The 17,035-nt window shown below is 54.8% G+C and overlaps 2 protein-coding genes across 7 annotated transcripts; both read right to left on the reverse strand.

Annotated features, from left to right (window-relative positions):
• Positions 1-517: 517 nt before the first annotated feature.
• Positions 518-12,738, reverse strand: PPP1R18 (protein phosphatase 1 regulatory subunit 18). Of its 4 annotated transcripts, none has more exons than XM_054558638.2 (4): positions 12,485-12,738; positions 8,520-10,161; positions 3,299-3,509; positions 518-1,413 (listed from the first exon to the last, which is right to left on the reverse strand). In XM_054558638.2, the coding sequence occupies exons 2-4, from the start codon at positions 10,131-10,133 to the stop codon at positions 1,394-1,396; spliced, it is 1,845 nt and encodes a 614-aa protein (XP_054414613.2). In that variant the 5' UTR covers positions 10,134-10,161; positions 12,485-12,738; the 3' UTR covers positions 518-1,393. The 4 variants fall into 4 exon arrangements, with proteins under 4 accessions (XP_054414613.2, XP_063581244.1, XP_054414612.2 ...); XM_063725174.1 differs by lacking the exon at positions 12,485-12,738 and adding an exon at positions 11,895-12,057; XM_054558637.2 differs by lacking the exon at positions 12,485-12,738 and adding an exon at positions 10,976-11,406.
• NRM (nurim) lies at positions 12,168-15,408 on the reverse strand. 3 transcript variants are annotated; one of them, XM_009241618.3, is made up of 4 exons: positions 14,968-15,408; positions 14,175-14,371; positions 13,395-13,571; positions 12,168-13,061 (listed from the first exon to the last, which is right to left on the reverse strand). In XM_009241618.3, the coding sequence occupies exons 1-4, from the start codon at positions 15,098-15,100 to the stop codon at positions 12,780-12,782; spliced, it is 789 nt and encodes a 262-aa protein (XP_009239893.1). In that variant the 5' UTR covers positions 15,101-15,408; the 3' UTR covers positions 12,168-12,779. The 3 variants fall into 3 exon arrangements, with proteins under 3 accessions (XP_009239893.1, XP_054414614.1, XP_054414615.1); XM_054558639.2 differs by lacking the exon at positions 13,395-13,571 and having other exon boundaries at positions 14,968-15,239; XM_054558640.2 differs by lacking the exon at positions 12,168-13,061 and having other exon boundaries at positions 13,436-13,571; positions 14,153-14,371; positions 14,968-15,260.
• Positions 15,409-17,035: the final 1,627 nt, after the last annotated feature.

The raw sequence follows: 17,035 nt of genomic DNA on the forward strand, positions 1-17,035 counted from the left end.
CTTTTCCAGGAAACTGACTCTTGTACATACTTACTTCATTTTGCAGCAATTTCAGATTTACTATTCATAGCCCCAGCTCTTCAAGTAAATATCCCTGGCTTAGCCACGTGGGTTGTGTCATACACTACCTAGCTGCCTTCATGGCAGCAGGCTTCTGAATACTAGAACCCTTCAACTCAGTGTCCTCTGCAATATTTTAACCCTTTTCTTCTATTCATTCGTTGTCATTCATTCTAGAAATAATTCCGTGTCTACTAGTTGACAGGTACGGGATATTGCAGTGAATCCAGCTGATGTAGTCAGCCCTCATGGCACTTCCAGTCTAGTGGACAACTTCAACTGCCCTTTCTCATGTCACCTGCTTGTCCTGCATGAAACCCATGCGCAGCTTCCCAGACCCCTTTTGACGTGTCAGTGCCAAGTTCCTGGTTCATCCCCCATCATTTTCCTCTCCCCCAGCCACCAGAGCCTCCCCTCACATACCCTTTTTTTTTCTAAAGAAGGAGAAGCAGACGAGTTGAAGAGAACTCCATTTTATTATGGAAAGTTAAAAAACAAAACAAAACAGGCAATTGATAAAGGTGGCACAATGGGGGAGGAGAGGTGAGGTGTCTCCTTAGCCACCCGACACCATCTCAATTCAGTTCAATTGTGAACCACTAGGAGAAACAGAATTAAATAACTATCAAGGGGTACAGAGTTAAGATTTCCAGCCTTCCCTCTTGGGGAAAACTAAGGCAAAGTAATACTGAGAAAAAGTGGAGGAAGCCACACCTTCAGGTCACTCCAATGAGGAGACTGGAGGGGACAGAGGAGAGAATTCCACGCAGACACAGCAAGTAAGCGTGGCTTGTAAACCTGGGACTTTGGCAGGTGGGGCTGGGAGCTGGTGGAATTTGTAAACCAGGCTGTGGTCAAGGGAGGAGGCAGGAGCTGTAAACAAAGGGGCAGTGACCTAGGAAATGAAGGAGATGTGCCTATAAATGGAGTGGGGTCTGGGCCTCCCAGAGAAACAAGTGCTTAAATCCCGAGAGTCCCCACAGGATGGTGGGGAGGAAGGCTGTGGGGATAGTGTACCCTGCCACAGGAGGCAGGTGCTCCATCTCCACCCTCCAGGGAGTTCTGTGCCCCTTCTTAGGACTTGGTGCTCACTCTTGGATCACCTAGGATGCACCAGCACGTTTAATCCCATCCACACCAGAGACTTTGGATTAGGGTAGAAATTGGGCAATTGGCTCTGCCCCCAGAAACAGGGTGGGGAAAGCAAGTTACAAGATGTTGGTTGCCCTTCCCTGCCAGGCTCATTATCAGGGTCTGTCTGCCCTGAATCTTCCGGGCTCCAGGATCTTCAGTTATAAGAAGGAGGGAAGTATATCCCTATGTTGGAAGATGGTCACCGCCGGCAGGACTCATCTGTGGGAGAGGGGGCAATAATGATAGAGAATGAGTGAGAGCCTCTGCTTTTGGCCAACCCTTCCCACATACACAAATTGAAGGGCAGTTGGCATGCAGGAAGTCCTATAATATCTTCCATATCTAAAGCACGTTACCACCAGTAACCACATCCATCACTCATTTAGCTCGGACTCTGTGCCAGGCATCCTTATAACTGTTTAATCTCACCGTAACTCCAGGAGAGATTAAGTAATTTGATATCCAGCTGTGGCTCTTGGTACTTCACAAAAATTACTTAATCTTGGCCTGGAGCGCCTGTAATCCGAGCAATTTGGGAGGCTGAGGCGGGAGGATCACTTGAGGTCCGGAGTTCAAGACCAGCCTGGCCAACATGGGGAAACCCTGTCTCTACTAAAAATATAAAAACTCGCCAGGTGTGATGGTACACATCTGTAGTCCCAGCCACTCAAGAGGCTGAGGCACAAGAATCGCTTGAACTTGGGAGGCAGAGGTTGCAGTGAGCCAAGGTTGTGCCACTGCACTCTAGTCTGGGAGACAGAGGGAGACACTGTCTCAAAATAAATAAATAAATAAAATAAATTAATCTTTTCTACAACTTTAGGAGGCAGTTTTTGGTTTCTGTTTTTTTGAGACAGAATTTCATTCTGTCGCCCAGGCTGGAGTGCGGCGGCGTCATCTCGGCTCACTGCAACCTCTGCTTCCCGGGTTCAAGTGATACTCCTGCCTCAGACTCCCGAGTAGCAGGGATTACAGGTGTCCGCCTCCGTGCCTAACTAATTTTTATATTTTTAGTAGAGATGAGTTTTCACTATGTTGGCTAGGCTAGTCTTGAACTTCTGACCTTGAGTGATCCACTGCCTGGGCCTCCCAAAGTGCTGGGATTACAGGCGTGAGCCACCGTGCCTGGCCTGTTTGTTTCTTTTGAGACAGGGTCTTCCTCTGTTGCCCAGGCTGGAGTGCAGTGGGTGGTGCAATATCGGCTCACTACAGCCTCTAATTCCTGAGGTCAAACGATCCTCCCACCTCCGCCTGCCAAGTACCTGGAACCACAGCTGCGCACTGCCACACCTGGCTAATTTTTTTTTTTTTTTTTTTTGAGACGGAGTCTCGCTCTGTCGTCCAGGCTGGAGTGCAGCAGCGCTATCTCGGCTCACTGCAAGCTCCGCCTTCCAGGTTCACGCCATTCTCCTGCATCAGCCTCCCAAGGAGCTGGGACTACAGGCGCCTGCCACCACGCCCGGCTAATTTTTTTTGTATTTTTAGTAAAGATGGGGTTTCACCGTGTCAGCCAGGATGGTCTCGATCTCCTGACTTTGTGATCCGCCCGCCTCGGCCTCCCAAAGTGCTGGGATTACAGGCGTGAGCCACCATGCCCGGCCCACACCTGGATAATTTTTGTATTTTTTTATAGAGACAGGATTTTGCCATGTTGCCCAGGGTGGTCTTGAACTCCTGGGCTCAAGCGATCCACCCGTCTTGGCTTCCCGAAGTGCTGGGATTACAGGCATGAGCCACAGGAGGTAGTTATTATTAACTTCATTTCATAAATAATAAACTAAAGCCAGAGATCAGATGGTTTCCCTGAGATCACACAATTAAGAGACAAGCTGGAATTCCAACTCAGGCCTGTCGACCCACCCTGTGGTTTTGACCAGATTACAGCACTCAGGAAGAGTTCTCGTTTTGAAACCTGAAGACTCAAGGTGTACTTCACTGCCCAGGACCTCAGTTTGCCCATCTGTTAAAGGAGCAGGTTGGACCAGAGGACCCGCCAAGCCCCTTGCAAGCGCCTACATGCAATCCTCCCTCCTCTTCTCTCCTGGACCTCAGCGCCCGCTCTGACAGCAGGGGGCGCCCTCGGGCCGGCGGAGCCTCCGCTTACCCACGATCAGGGCCTTGGTGCGCAGCCCGCCCTGGAGCTCTGGCTGCAGCAGCAGCAGCTCTTCCTCATCCTCTTCGTCGTCGGGTTGGGCTGCTTGGGGGTTGGGGGCACTGGGGACCTCAGGCTCCGGGCCCAGCTCCTCCAGTACCGAACTCTCGGAGGGGTATTGGTACGTGGTCTCCAGGGCTGTCTCGCTGAAGGAGATCTTAAGCTGAAGGAGGGAGAAAAAGGGGGCAGGAGGCAAGGTCAGCAGGGGAGAAGCCCGCGGGGGGTTGAGGGGGAGAAAGCGGGGGCGGGGGGGGCGGAGTCTGCAAGGGAGCAGGTGGGACTGGCGGAACGTGGGGGTGGGGGCTGGACTTAGGTGCCCCACTCACTCTCCCCATGCACTCTAGGATCCAGTTTTCCTTTCCATACTGGCTCTCCAATCCTAGAGTTTCCCTCTTCCATCATATTTCAAAACATCAGACTTTGCCCTGTACGTTGGCAGGGGCTTGGGAGGCAAAAGTGAATAATATAAGACCAAGGTCTCTGCTCTTTCGAGTGTGGGAGGCAGAGGGGTAAAAAGAAATTAAAATACATGGCGATAAGTCTTGTGATCAGAACCGAGTCTTTGGGCACCTTGGGGGCAATCGAGTAAACTTCCCAGAGGAGCCCAGCAGACTGGCCGGCCAGTGGGGAAAGAACTGGCTGGGGAGCGAGTCTCAGACAAAAGCAAGGTTTTCATACCCATGGCCCCTTGCTGTCCTATGCGAAACCCAGGACCCTGGGCACCTGTTCCCTCCTACTCTCCTCATTCTTCTCCTATCCATAGCAAAGGGAGTCTAGGGCCTGGGAAGAGATGGGAGATGAACAGAAAGGCCGAGAGGAACCAAGAGACTCCAGCAACGCACAGGGGAAAGATGAGCCGCTGACACCCTGAAAGGCTGGGGGAGATGACAAGGGCAGAAAGAAAAGTCCACACAAACCTGGGGTGGGGGTCCACAGTGTGCCCAAAGGGACAGGCACAGAGACAAAATACCAGACAGGGCACAGAAAACCCTTGGTAATCACACTGTCCCAAGAGCAGGCGAGTCCCAGCTGTTCTCACTGCCTTTCTACCCTTCCCCTTTGCCCTATTAAGAAGCTCAGGGGGAAGGGGCAGGGTGAGATTAAGTCTAGGAGCCAAAGGGATTAGGGAGACAGCAGGAGGATTCCATGTGAACTACTTGGAAAGGTCCAAATGATCTACTCAGGCCTTCCCTGGCATCTGTTTGGGAAGACTTGGGGTCAGCCGTACATCCCTGAGTCACCTAATGGACTGAGGTATGAAAAGAGAGAAGCCAGAAGGGTGGCTGGGCAGGTGGTTGTTAAGAGCTCCATCAATATGACACCAGTCAGGCATGGTGGCTCACACCTGTAATCCCAGCACTTTGGGAGGTTGAGGCGGGAGGATTTCTTGAGCCCAGGAGTTCGAGACCAGCCTGGGCAATAGAGTAACACTGTCTCTAAAAAAGAAAAAAAAAATCAGATATGACACCTGGGTCCCCATGGGAAGGTGGAACTCAGGAACTGTATATGTTACTCCTTGTTCGCTCCAAATCCTGCAGTGTCTCACCATCTCACCTGGAGCAAAAAGTCTACTCCAGGCTGGGCACGGTGGTTCATGCCTATAATCCCAGCACTTTGGGAGGCTGAGGTGGGCGGATCACAAGGTCAAGAGATTGAGACCATCCTGGCCAACATGGTGAAACCCGTCTCTACTAAAAATACAAAAAAATTAGCTGGGCATGGTGGCATGCGCCTGTAGTCCCAGCTACTCGAGAGGACGAGGCAGGAGAATCGCTTGAACCTGGGAGGCAGAGGTTGCAGTGAGCCGAGGTCACGCCACTGCTCTACAGCTTGGGCAAGAGAGCGAGACTCCGTCTCAAAAAAAAAAAAAGTCTACTTGATTGCCCCCAAGGTGCCCAGAGCCTGACCAAAGCCTACAGGGTGCTCCCAGTATGCCACCCTCCCCTTGTCTCTCTGGCCTCTTCCTCCACTCCAGCCACACTGGCCTTGGTTCCCTCCACGCACTCCCACCTCAGGACCAGAACAGTACTAGCTATTCCTTCTGCCTGGAACACACCCCCGAAATATCCCCATGGCTCTGACCCTCCTGATCACCCTATTTTGAAGTCTCCATATTCACTCCCCCTACCTCCTGACCCTCTAAGTTCCACTGTTCTATTTTTTTTTTCCATAATCACTTACCACCTTCTAACTTACTAGATAATTTACTAATATATTATACTCACGTCTGCTGTTGAAAGGAGCTTGGGGCCGGGTAAGGTGGCTCACCCCTGTAATCCCAGCACTTTGGGAGGCCAAGACAGGTGGATCACTTGAGGTCAGGAGTTCGAGATAAGCCTGGCCAACGTGGTGAAACCCCGTCTCTACTAAAAATACTAAAATTAGCCGGGTATGGTGGCATGCGCCTGTAATTCCAGCTACTCAGGAGGCTGAGGCTGGAGAATCACTTGAACCTGGGAGGTGGAGGTTGCAGTGAGCCGAAATCTCACCATTGAACTCCAGGCTGGGAGACAGCGAGACTGTCTCAGAAAAAAAAAAAAAAAAAAGAAAAGAAAAGAAAAAAAAAAGGAGCTTAGAAGTTGGTACAGTGCAAGAGGTTAGGGTTTGTTCAGACCTCACATGAGGTGCCATCAGAGGACGAACGCTGGGGAAACAATCTGCGGGTGGTCCAGCCTGTACACATTTGACCCCCAATTCATGTCTGTGGAACTGCTGGTAGAATCTAGTGACAGCAGCCAGACTGCTTATATCCCAAGTTCTCAGAAGGGACCACTTAGGTTTCTGTAACTGACAGATTTACCCTCATTTCTGGGAACCCATTTTTGTTTTCTTCTCATATCCTCTTTTGGAATAATAACCTCTGTACTTTATTTTCTACTCTGAAAATGACTTATTTTATTTGCTCTCGGTTTATGTTTATATCTCCCCCCCACCCTGCCTCTCTTCTCACCCCCCACCAACTTCTGACTGGGCTTCTCAGGAATGCACAGCCTGCATGGGAGTGGGGGGGTAGAGAGGAGGTGACTCACTCACTCCTCTCCCATCAGCTATATAAGGTCACAATGGGGCCGGTCTCTCAGCCCAACCAAGAGGCCTCTGGGGTAGGGCACCAGCCACAGCCATCTCCTGGGCTCCAGTGGCAGGGCTGGGATTTCTCTCCTGATGGCAGGGATAAGTTTGATGGAATTAGCCTGCAAACGAGTTATTTAGGGAAGGTGAAGCGGGGGTTGGTGGCAGGGTCCTCCTATCTCCTATTCCTGAGCCAGTGTGTTGCAGCAGAGCTGGGACAAGGCACCCAGTCCCTGAAGAACAGGGTGCTGAGAGGGGGTAGAGGGTGGAGGGTGAGGCGTCTGGGTCAGAGGAACTCTGTGCTGCCTCTTCCCCACCCCCACCCAAGCAGCGGCTGCTTCCTTATTCTCTCACCACATCCTGAGCACAGATCTGGCAGGCCCAGGGCCCAGGGTTCCCCACTCAGCTCCACCAGCCTTCCGGCCCCCACCCCAGGCTTCCTGTTTGGGCGATCTGCTTCCGGCTCCCCTGCTCTCTGGCCTAGGTATGGTCACCAGCACAGGTCCTGCCCTGCACTTGCTTCCTGGCTCCCCTGGGATGCTCCCTGGGCTTTGGGCCCCAAAGCTTCATGCTTCCCTCTGCTCATTCTTCCCCAGAGGCACAAGCCTCTCTCAGTAGGAAGTGACTTTTCTGAACACCTCACCCGGGTAGCATTTCCGGACTTCTGTTTTTTTCATCTGCCCAGCCCTGAGGGGAACAGGCTGGTAGCAGTCAGAGGGCTGAGGGTAGGTTCCCAAGCACCATGGCTTAGGGGTGGGAGCTTACGCCTCATGTGAAGATGAATTGGGGGATCAAATGAACCCCCCTCCACTCCAGGCTTAACCCGTATCTTTAGTCCCTGTGGTTCCCCACTGACACTGAGGACACAAAAAATTCAAATCTGAGGATGTTAACACATGGGATGAGAATGAGACTGGGCTTCCCAGGCTCTGGGGAGATGTGTGTGACTGGAGGGACTTCCTAAGTCTGAGATGTCTGAGTGTGGGACCTCTCTCTCCCTAGAGATTTTCAAGCTGGAAACAGATGGGTGTGCACAGGGAAGAAGTGAGGCCAGGGCCAGGGGGAGTCATCCTGGCTGCCCCCACTTTCCTGCAGGTCTTTGTTGCAAGTCTAACCTCTGACCCTCTGCTGGCCTCAGCCCCGACCCCTGTCCAGAACTCCCACTGTGCTCCCTGGCCAGTGCCTGTTCTCAAAGCTGTCTCCAAATTCACTTCTCTCTTTTGCTACCCTAAGGGGAGGGAAAGTCCAGGATGGCAGGAAGAGAAGGGAAAAGCGATCCCTGAGCCAGTTCTTGGGAGGGAGGGGAAACCCAGGGAGGAAGGATGGGGGAGTGAGGGGTGGGGGTATTTTGGAAGAGGAGAAGGCTTTTCTTGTCCCAAGAGAGAAGGGAGCACTGTCTGAAGCAGTGGCCCAGCTGGGGGTGTGCAACCCCGAGGTCACCCACTTCAAATGGCCTCTCTGTGTGTCTCCCATGGGGCAGATCGGGGTTCAAAAGCCTTCTCTCTGCTCTTTGGCCGGCCCGGTTCCATCTCCCCTCTCCCCTCCATCCTAGGGTGTCCCTATTCAGCTCTGCCCTCCTTCCCACGGGGCAGCTGGACCTTTCTCCATTCATTTCTCCCTGCAGTTTCTCCCTAGAACACAAACCCACCTCACCCCCTCCACCACCCCAGGCTCCCTATCCCTTCTCCCCAGAAAAACTGCAAGTGCTTTCACCCTGGTGACCCTGCCCTCATTGATTCAAACTCGTCACTTTGGGCTCTCCCACAGGATGGGCTGGGGCGGGTCACACTCAGGAAAGGAAGGAAAGAAAAGGGGGTTGGAAACTCAGAGCCCAAGGGAAGGGAGAATGAGCAGCCCGGCACACCCTGAAAGAGACACACCCAGAGACGGCCTTTGCTGGGGCAGGATCTTTTGGGTTCAAAATGGAAAAGAAGGGCTCTGAGAAGGAAGGGTGTATGTGCAGAGTGAGGAAGGGTGGTGGCAGGAATTAACAAGAAAGAATAGAGGAAGACAAGAAAACGGGTATAAAAAAGAAAGAAAGATCAGAGTCCAGAGAAAATTGACAAGTGGACTTCTAAGAAGTCTGGCTTGGCTGCTTCCCTACCTGTTTGTGGTGTCTTTCGGGGGACCCCTTGGCAAGGCAGCTGCGGCTGAGACGGAGGTAGCCCCCCAGAACCAAGATCTCCTCGGCAGTTGGGTACCGCTTCTTCCCAGCCCCCGGGACTGCAGCATCAGCTGTGGCTGGAGAGGTTGGGGTGGCTGGGGTCGCAGGGGGCACAGACCGCCGGGGGTTGACGGTGAAGGTGTGTCCACTGCGGCGGGGGGCCCCCATTCCTGGCCCTGCCTTCACCCCATAGAACAGGCGGCTCATGAGGGGATCCCCAGGAGGTTGGGGGGCAGTTGGGGCTGGGGGTGGGGGAGACAGAGGGGCTGGTGGCCCTGGGGGCTGGAGTTCCACTGCTTCCTCTTCCTGCTGTCTCAGGCCTCCAGTCCCAGCGTCCTCTGGTGGGAGGGGGGAGGGCACAGAGCAGCAGTTCTGCAGGGCTCTCAGAGGCCTGCCCTGAGCCCCCGCCTCCTCCTTCTCAGCCTCCCCTTCTCCAGCCTCCACACTGGGAGATTCCAGACGCTTCTCTGCTGACTCTGGAGGTTCTGGTTTCTGAGTTTGAGCCTCTATGTCCCTGGGTGTCCATTCTCGAGCCTTCCCGGAGTTCAGGGTCCATTTCCACCCTTCTGTTGGCTTCATGCCCCTCTCGCCATCTTCCACAGGCCTCCGCTCTGCTGCCTCCACTCCTGCGGAACTGTTGCCTTGGGCCTCCCTTGTCAGGGTCTCGGACAGCTCTGCAGTCTCTTTTGGAGCCACCCCTGGAACTGGCCACTCTTCTTTTCTCCCACATTCTTCCGAGTAGCCTTGTCTTTCTTCTCCTGACCTCAGCCTCCACTCTGTTGCCTCCAGTTGTACCAAACTCTGTTCCTGAGACTCTCTGGAGTCAGGTCTCCATTTATGGGCCTCTGTCAGGCCCAACTTCTGGTAGGCAGATTCCCCTGGGCTCAGTCTACTTTCCACCTCTTTTCTCCTGGGGCTTTGCTCTCGAGACTCTGCTAGTCTCAGACTCCGCTCTGGAGTTTCTCCAGGACTCAGCCTCCATTTCCATGCCTCTGACAGTCTGGAGCTCCTGTCTCCCACCTCTCCTGGGCTTTGTCTCCAGTCCCGAGCCTCCAGAGGCCTCAGGCTCGACTCTTGGGCTCCCCCTATCCCCAGCCTCCTCTCTCTGGTCTCCCTCGGGCTTAGTCTCTCTTCTCTTGACTCTCTTCCCTTGGGGCTCTGATCCCGCATCTCCCCAGGGCTGGGTCTCCGCTCCCGGGCCTCCAGAGGCCCAGGCTTTCTCTCTGCTAGCAGCTCTTCACTCCGTTGTTGTTGCTGCTGCTGCTGCTGCCGCTCCTGCCGGATGAATCGGTTCTGGTGCACTGGCCCGATGGCCTCCAGAAGGACTGCAGACTCATCTGGGTCTGGAGGTCCAGACTCTGCAGTCCCTGGCACAGGGCTAGGCTCCCCAGGGGACAGCCCAAGCTTGGCCCGACGGCGCTCCAGGAGCCCTCGCTTCCAGGCTGGCATCTGGGACAGGCGCTCCCGTTCTGCTTTCTCCCGGCCTCGAACCGACGCCTCCTCCTGCCGGCGCCGGGCTAGCAGCTGTAGCTTCCAGTCTGGGATGGTGGCCATGGTCGCCTTGAGGTGAGGGTAGGGAGCACTGGGGACAGAGAACAGGAAGGAGAGGCTCCAGAGAGTGAGACAGCCCAGGGGGTGAGACTGAGGGTGGGAGGAGAGGAAGTGGAGGGGGAGAGGTGGGACACAAAGCAGGGCAGAGGGGCTAAGGATGAGGACAGAGGGAAAGACGGAAGGCAGAGAACGGGGAAATGGAAAAAGTGAAGAGAAGTTGTGAGCCCAAGTTGGGGGTGGTGGGGGTGATGTGAGAGGAAGAGTCCCGATTGGAGGCAATGAGGGCAGGAGCCAGATGTGGCAGTACAGGGTTAATGCGTATTAAAGACAGTCTCTAGGATGTGAGAAAGAGAGAGAAGGGCGAAAAGGAAAGTTGGCGTGAGGGAGAAGAGAGAAATGTGGCTGGGGTGAGGGGAACCTGGGTGCAGGCCAGGCTGCCTCAGCGATACCCCAGGGAGGCTAGTGTGGGAAGGAAGGACCAGGAATCCCTGAAAGGACCAGGAGGCAACGGGACCTGAGGGGGTGTTGGGGAGGCAAGGAGGGGCGGAGAGCGAACAGGTCTAGAGGAGAAGGGAAACCAGGGAAGAGGGGAAAGGAGCGCGGCGGCAGCAGCCCGGCGCGTCTCAGCGCGGGCCCCAAAGGTCCCGGCTCCGCTTCCAGCACCGCTCGGGCCACGCCTCTCCCCAGCCCCCACCCCTCTGCCCCGCACTCCGCCCCCGAGGCGGGTCGGGGGAAATACCCACCCCCGGGACTTTCGGAACCCGGGCGTCAGGGCTGCCAGCGCGTTCCCAGAACCCTGGCGTCCACCCCCACCCTGTCCTGTCACCACCGCCTGCCTCCCCCACCGACTGCGCCACGCGACCCCAGAGTGCCAAGGGCCGGCTCCATGTCTCTTCTCCCCGGCGCCTGCAAGTCCTACGCCCCGTCCCCGCTCTCATGAAGCCGTGACAGAGCTGGCCGTCTCCACCCCGCTCTGGCCGCACAGACTGACAATCTCAGCACAAAGAGGAGACAGCCAAGGTCCGGGCCAGGGACGGCAGCAAGGACAGGGGCGAGGAGACACCCACTCCCCAAGTCTGAGCCCCTCAGTCAACTCACACGCCGCGGGACCCCAGGGGGAGGGGGTGCAGAGGAGCCGGGCGTCCAGAGAGAGGAAGAGGAGGAGAGAGGGACCGAGGGAGATCCGGAGACTGGAGGGAGGGGAGGAGGGAGGGAGAGGAGGAGGGAAAGAGGCAGCAAAGGAGGAGGGACGGAGACAGAGACCAGGGGGCCGGGCGGGGGCGGCGACCGCTTTGTCTAAGGACAATGAGGAGAGGGAAGGGGGCGCAGGGCGGAGCCGAGGAGAGGGCGGGGCCTAGCTCCCTCCCACCCCGCGTGGGACTCGCTCTGGGACTGCCCTCTTCTCGCCCCAACCACTGGTCCTCCGCTCTGTCCCCAGAGACCCTCGCCAGCTTCCCGCCCGGACACCCCAGGTGTCCAGATCCCTTCCCCCAGCTCGCCGACCCAGGGCGGTGGCCCGTGACTCAGGCCCCTCGTGGGACTTTGGGAGGAAGCGGCAGCTGCTCGGAGCCGGGCCCGCCCTTCCCATCTCCTGCCGCTCCTCCCTACGCTTCTGCCTTCTCATCTGGGTCTGTAGGTCCAGCCTCTGAAGTCCTTTGTTTTGCAGGGTCGAGGGCAGCCGCCAGGCTGTGGGGGGCCTTGTGGATGGGCGGCAGGCAGGAGAGGCGCTCAGAAGCCAGAGGTTTTGGAAGCTCCCTCCCCTACCAGAGCTGCTGCCCCGACTCTTTCTAGCTTCAACCTGTCTCCCTTGGGTCTCCAGGTCGGCTGCCGGGAAAAAGGGGATTTCAAGGAATGGGAATGGGGACCCGGCCGCTCTGGCAAAGTGGAGGCGGGTCTGCGGGGGTGGCCGAACCCCAGAGGTTGCCAGAGGGCGTGGTGGCTGCCCAGACTCCAGTTTGGTGCTCCCAGGCTCCCTCTGGCTTTCTTTCCCAAACTCAGCACTGCAGCTTGGGAGACACTGACAGACTGCATGCCATATGTAGAAAAAGGCTGACTTTTATTTTCCTGCAGAGCATCTTCCTCGGGAGAGCAGGGAGCCCCAAGTCATCGAGTTAAGAGTAGGAGAATCCCCTTGACTAGGTTGGGGTCTGAGCCCAGAGGCAGGGCCTAATGAGGTGCAGAGACTACGGCTGGGAGTGGTGAGGCAAGGTTGGGGCCTAGAGGGACAGTTGTGACCGTTGAACTTGCAGACCCTGGTCCAGCTTCTTGGAGTGGAAGCCAGCGGTGGAGAAGGGGACCCCTGAGGTGCAGAGGCAAGTAACAGTGCCAGGGGAGTGGTCAGGGCAGATCCTTACCTTCTCAGGAGGCTGTTGAGGGGGAGAGTGTCATGCCCTAAACAGTGAGGGGACAGATGACTTCCATACCCCGCTCTTTCTTGCTGGTGAGAAGTGGACCTTGGAGTTCAGTGGCTGAAACTCAGAATTTAGGGTATGGAGCTGGACCCAGAGAATAAAGTCTCAAGTAGTAGAAGGGGCAGCTCCTTCAGTCCATGGATTTGGGCCTCTGGCATGAAGCAGCCAGGGCCTGGATGTTAAGGATTTAGAATTCAGGGGGAGAGGAAGAATAGGGCTTGTAACCAGAGTGAGCTCCTCACTCTGCCTCCCCATCCTGGGGCCGAGAGAGCAGGTGGAGTTTTCTTTGTAGCTGGGCCCGGAGGTAGCGGAGGTCTTGCTGATCAAGCCCATGAGCCAGGCCCAGGTAGAGGGTAAGGAGGAAAGCAAGGAGGAGACGGTCCGTGCCCAGGGTAGGCACCACCCACAGCACTGTCAGCAGCTCCACACACACTGGGTGGCGCAGGTGGGAGAAGAGTCTGAGAGCCCGGGGAGACTTCAGGGCCAGAGGCTCGCCCAGCCCCAGCACATGGTAGTATACCTAAGAGAGGGAGAAGAGCTTAGAAATGGAGTCAAGCCCTTTTCTCAGCTTGGGCACTTCTTTTCTCCTCTTCCAGGCACCACCCTTCTAGAACTAAGGCCCAGGAACCCCCCTTCTGAGCCTTGGACCCCTGATCCTGACTTCTGATCCATGTACCTTCCCCAGGCCCAGGAGGCCCATGCTTGCTGCCCTTATGAGGGAAAGTCAAAGGGAAGGGCCACGAGGGAGAAGCAAGGAGACAGTAGAAGAGCATGGGAGGAGGAAAACCCTTGAAAGGGAATGAGGAGTGCTAAAACGGGTCAGAGGTCATAGGTAGGGATCTCGGAGCCTCACCTGTTTGAGGCCCATGAGCTCAGCATAGTCAAAGACGAGAAGGATGCTAAAGATGAGGAGCCAGGAGATGACATGGAGCACAAAGCAGAGGAGGGGCACCCAGGTGGCCCATGGCTCAGCCCGAGCCTCCCACAACACAGGGCCTCTGGGTACGGGCTCCCAGTACCGCATCACCAGCTGTGGAAGGATAAGGGGCTGGGTATCCCAGTGGCTTACTCTGCCCGACCTTGGGAGACCCAGACCCAGATCTGCCCCCACCACAGGCTAGCCTGCAACTCTCCCCAACCTCTCTCCTAAGCATCACCACCACCAAATATTCACCATGTGGAGGGTGCGTGCTGGGTGAGGTCCCAAAGATGTAAGGATGGCCTGTCTCTACCCTGAGAACTTATGGAACAGATGGGGTGACCTGATAGCTACACAAAGTAGTAGCCTGTGCCAACCACCCAATGAAAAGACAGACAAGGCCTTCTCTTCAGACCTAGGGAAGTGGTTTTGAAGAAAGGGTAGGACTGAAGGGAAGGAAGGGAATCTCAAGCAGGACATAAACAAAGTTGCAGAGGTGAGAATGCACATCTTGTGCTTGGGGAAGGACAAGTACACCCTTCTTGATAAAAAGTAGGATATGTGCTGTGGAGGAATGGAAGCTGAGATTAGTTCCTCAGTTCTCCTCCTGAACCCATATTTTGCCCCTCCAATCCAGGGCACCACTCCCACACTTGGTCTCCCTTGGGGACTCAACTGCCAGGATTTCGTACCTGCAAGGCCAGGGCCTCATACCTGCAAGGCCAGGGCAGTGCAGGCCACATACAGTGACCTCTGAAGGACCCCAAAGTACCGGGATGTCCATGCCTTCACTCTTTCAGCTGCCATGAGGCTGTGCTGCCCAACAAATAGAAGCAGGAGCCCCAGATCCCATGCCAGGGGGGCAAGGATGCTGCGGTCCTGCAGGGCAGCCAGCCATCCCTGGCGGGCATCTACAGGAAGTTGAGAGAAAAAGAGACAAAAGATCAAAACAGTGGCAGAATGTTTCCCCCACCCTCATCTCCTCTTGGAGCCCCAGGCCATGTCCCTTACTGCTTTCAAGAGCCTTAATGCTTCCTCTCTAGGCTGTGCCCATCACACTTTTCCATCCCTAGTTTCTGCCCTCTTCCCTAGGCCTCCTGCAAACCTGGGGAAGAGGATTTATAGAACAACGCATGTTAGGCAGTTGCAAAAAGCATGGCTGGAGAGGCCACCGCTGGATTGCCCCTCTTACTTCGGTTCTCCAAATGCTCCTTTTTAACACTCTCCTTTCAACACTCCTCTCTACAAAACACTTTACTTAGAATACTCCAGTTACCGCCCTTTTCGGCTCCCTCAGTCCTCACTCTCCCGCCTCTCCAAAACTCTAATCCTTGAGTTCCTAATTTAGAACTCAGGTCTCCCTCCCCTGTAGCTTCTCGGTCGCTTTCAAGGTTCGAGTTCCCTCTCTTGGACTTCCCCTGTCATTTGTTTCCAAGCCCCGCCCTCGATCCCTCTCCTACGGCTCCACCTTCCTACTCCCAATTCATCCTCGATCCCTCCCGCTCACCCGGACCACCAGACTCCGGGATCCCTCCAAGAAGTGGCCGAAGGGAGGTAAAGCGCACGAACTCCACTCCGGTGCCAAAGGCCAGGATGAAAGAGGCGAGGGCAGCAGGGACCAGGAGCAGTGCAGGGGCCATGGCGAGAAATGGAGGGGTGGGGAAAGGGGCGGGGTCGGGGTTCCCGCTGCCACAGGCCCCGCCCGCGGCCCCGCCCCCGGCCGAATCCAGCCTAGGAGGGCGGGGCTCCTGCACGCCACCGCCGGGCTTCCGGCCCGCCGGGCTCAGCCTTCCCCATCCAGCTGTGGATCCGTCCCGGGATGCGTGTCCCGGCCTGTGGTCTCTCCGTCACAGAAGGGAATGTTAGAATCCCGAGAGAGAGCTGTTAAGGGTAGCGGCTCTGCAGCCGCTCACGAGGGTTGAATCTCAGCTCGTCTAGTTTTCCCATCTAAAATGAAAAGTTACTGTTTTACCACAAAATAAATTAATGTATGGAATACATTGTACAGAATACAATGTACGGAATAAATTCTGTAACTTACTATAAAGTTGAGTTGTTGACTGGCCAGTTGCTAAGAAGGGCAAATAACTTCTCTGTAAATACTGAAAGGTTTGTTATAATAGTGCCAGAGATTGTTGATTAGTAACCACGAGAGTAAAAATGTTAAAATATTTGTGATAGTAACCTTTGTCAGAATTAAAGATCATGCAGCTAAAGACCTTGTCACAGTAGACGTGCACATAGTAGGGACCTTAGATATCATTAGACTAATTCCATAAACTTAGAAGAAACAGGTCCAGAGAGATAATTGCCTGAGTTAGGAAGCTGCTAATCCCGTAGGCTAAGGGACCAGAAAATTGCTGAGCAGCCTCTCGCAGGCTTTACATTCCTTCTCCGTCTCCTGGGCTCAGTACTCCCACCCTCCTCTGAATCAACGCTGTTGTATGCTGTACCAGACATCTTATGTTTTCCCTTGAATTCAGTCTCCACCCTGCTTTCTGCTTCAGTAAGTTGTCCCAAACGGACGGTATCAATGAAAGTCACAGTTTTTATTGAGAAAGTCCTCTTGCCGGGCGCGGTGGCTCACGCCTGTAATCCCAGCACTTTGGGAGGCCGAGGTGGGTGGATCACGAGGTGAGGAGATCGAGACCACGGTGAAACCCCGTCTCTACTAAAAATATTTAAAAAATTAGCCGGGCGCGGTGGCGGGCGCCTGTAGTCCCAGCTACTCGGGAGGCTGAGGCAGGAGAATGGCGTGAACCCGGGAGGCGGAGCTTGCAGTGAGCCGAGATCCCGCCACTGCACTCCAGCCTGGGCGACAGAGCAAGACTCCGTCTCAAAAAAATAAAAAAAAAAAAAAAAAAAGAGAAAGTCCTCTCTACACGACTGCTCCGTCCTCATCTTTTTGAGCTTGGTGGTGATCACAACAGAGCTGTGGGTACTAAGGCACTGCACTATTCTTTCTGATTTCCCTACACCCTGCCTATTTCTTTGTAATTATCACTTTATTAAACTCTCCCCCAAATTATCCTAATTTGACTGTGCTATTCATTTCCTGCTAGGACCATGAATAGAGACACCACACAAAGCAATGTGCTACAAGCTATGGGGTTCGTTGGAAGTGTAAGAGGCCAGACTCGGTGGCTCACACCTGTAATCCCAGCACTTTGGGAGGCTTAGGTGGTTGGATCACTTTAGACCAGGAGTTCGAGATCAGAATGGCCAACGTGGTGAAACCCCATTTCTACTAAAGAATTTTAAAAATTAGCTGGGTATGGTGGTGTGCGCCTGTAATCCCAGCTACTTGGGAGGCTGAGGCAGGAGAATCCACTGGGTGATGGTGCAAGACTCTGTCTCAAAAAAAAACCAAGGAAAAGATGTAAGAAAAGTGTAAGAAAAGATCCTTAATTTTTAGATGTTTAACCTGAGGCATTCAAACAGTACCACTCATGAAGAGGGAGTGTAGCTGAGTGCTACATGGTGCTCTACAGACAGCAGGTATGGTAAGAAATCAGGGTCTCTGGCTGGGCGCAGTGGCTCACAGCTGTAATCCCAGCACTTGGGAGGCCGAGGCA

This window comes from Pongo abelii, chromosome 5, assembly GCF_028885655.2.
Source record: "Pongo abelii isolate AG06213 chromosome 5, NHGRI_mPonAbe1-v2.0_pri, whole genome shotgun sequence".
NCBI classification, from domain to species: domain Eukaryota; kingdom Metazoa; phylum Chordata; class Mammalia; order Primates; family Hominidae; genus Pongo; species Pongo abelii.

Excerpts from the sequence above, each read along its gene's own strand:
- PPP1R18 (XM_054558638.2), bottom strand. The coding sequence starts at position 10,133 with ATGGCCACCATCCCAGACTGGAAGCTACAGCTGCTAGCCCGGCGCCGG. Across the intron at positions 3,510-8,519 it reads CCGAAAGACACCACAAACAG|CTTAAGATCTCCTTCAGCGA; the intron begins GTAGGGAAGCAG and ends TCCCTCCTTCAG. Across the intron at positions 1,414-3,298 it reads CACCAAGGCCCTGATCGTGG|ATGAGTCCTGCCGGCGGTGA; the intron begins GTAAGCGGAGGC and ends CCTCTCCCACAG.
- NRM (XM_009241618.3), bottom strand. The coding sequence starts at position 15,100 with ATGGCCCCTGCACTGCTCCTGGTCCCTGCTGCCCTCGCCTCTTTCATC. Across the intron at positions 13,572-14,174 it reads GCACTGCCCTGGCCTTGCAG|CTGGTGATGCGGTACTGGGA; the intron begins GTATGAGGCCCT and ends ATCCTTCCACAG. Across the intron at positions 13,062-13,394 it reads AGCTCATGGGCCTCAAACAG|GTATACTACCATGTGCTGGG; the intron begins GTGAGGCTCCGA and ends TCCCTCTCTTAG.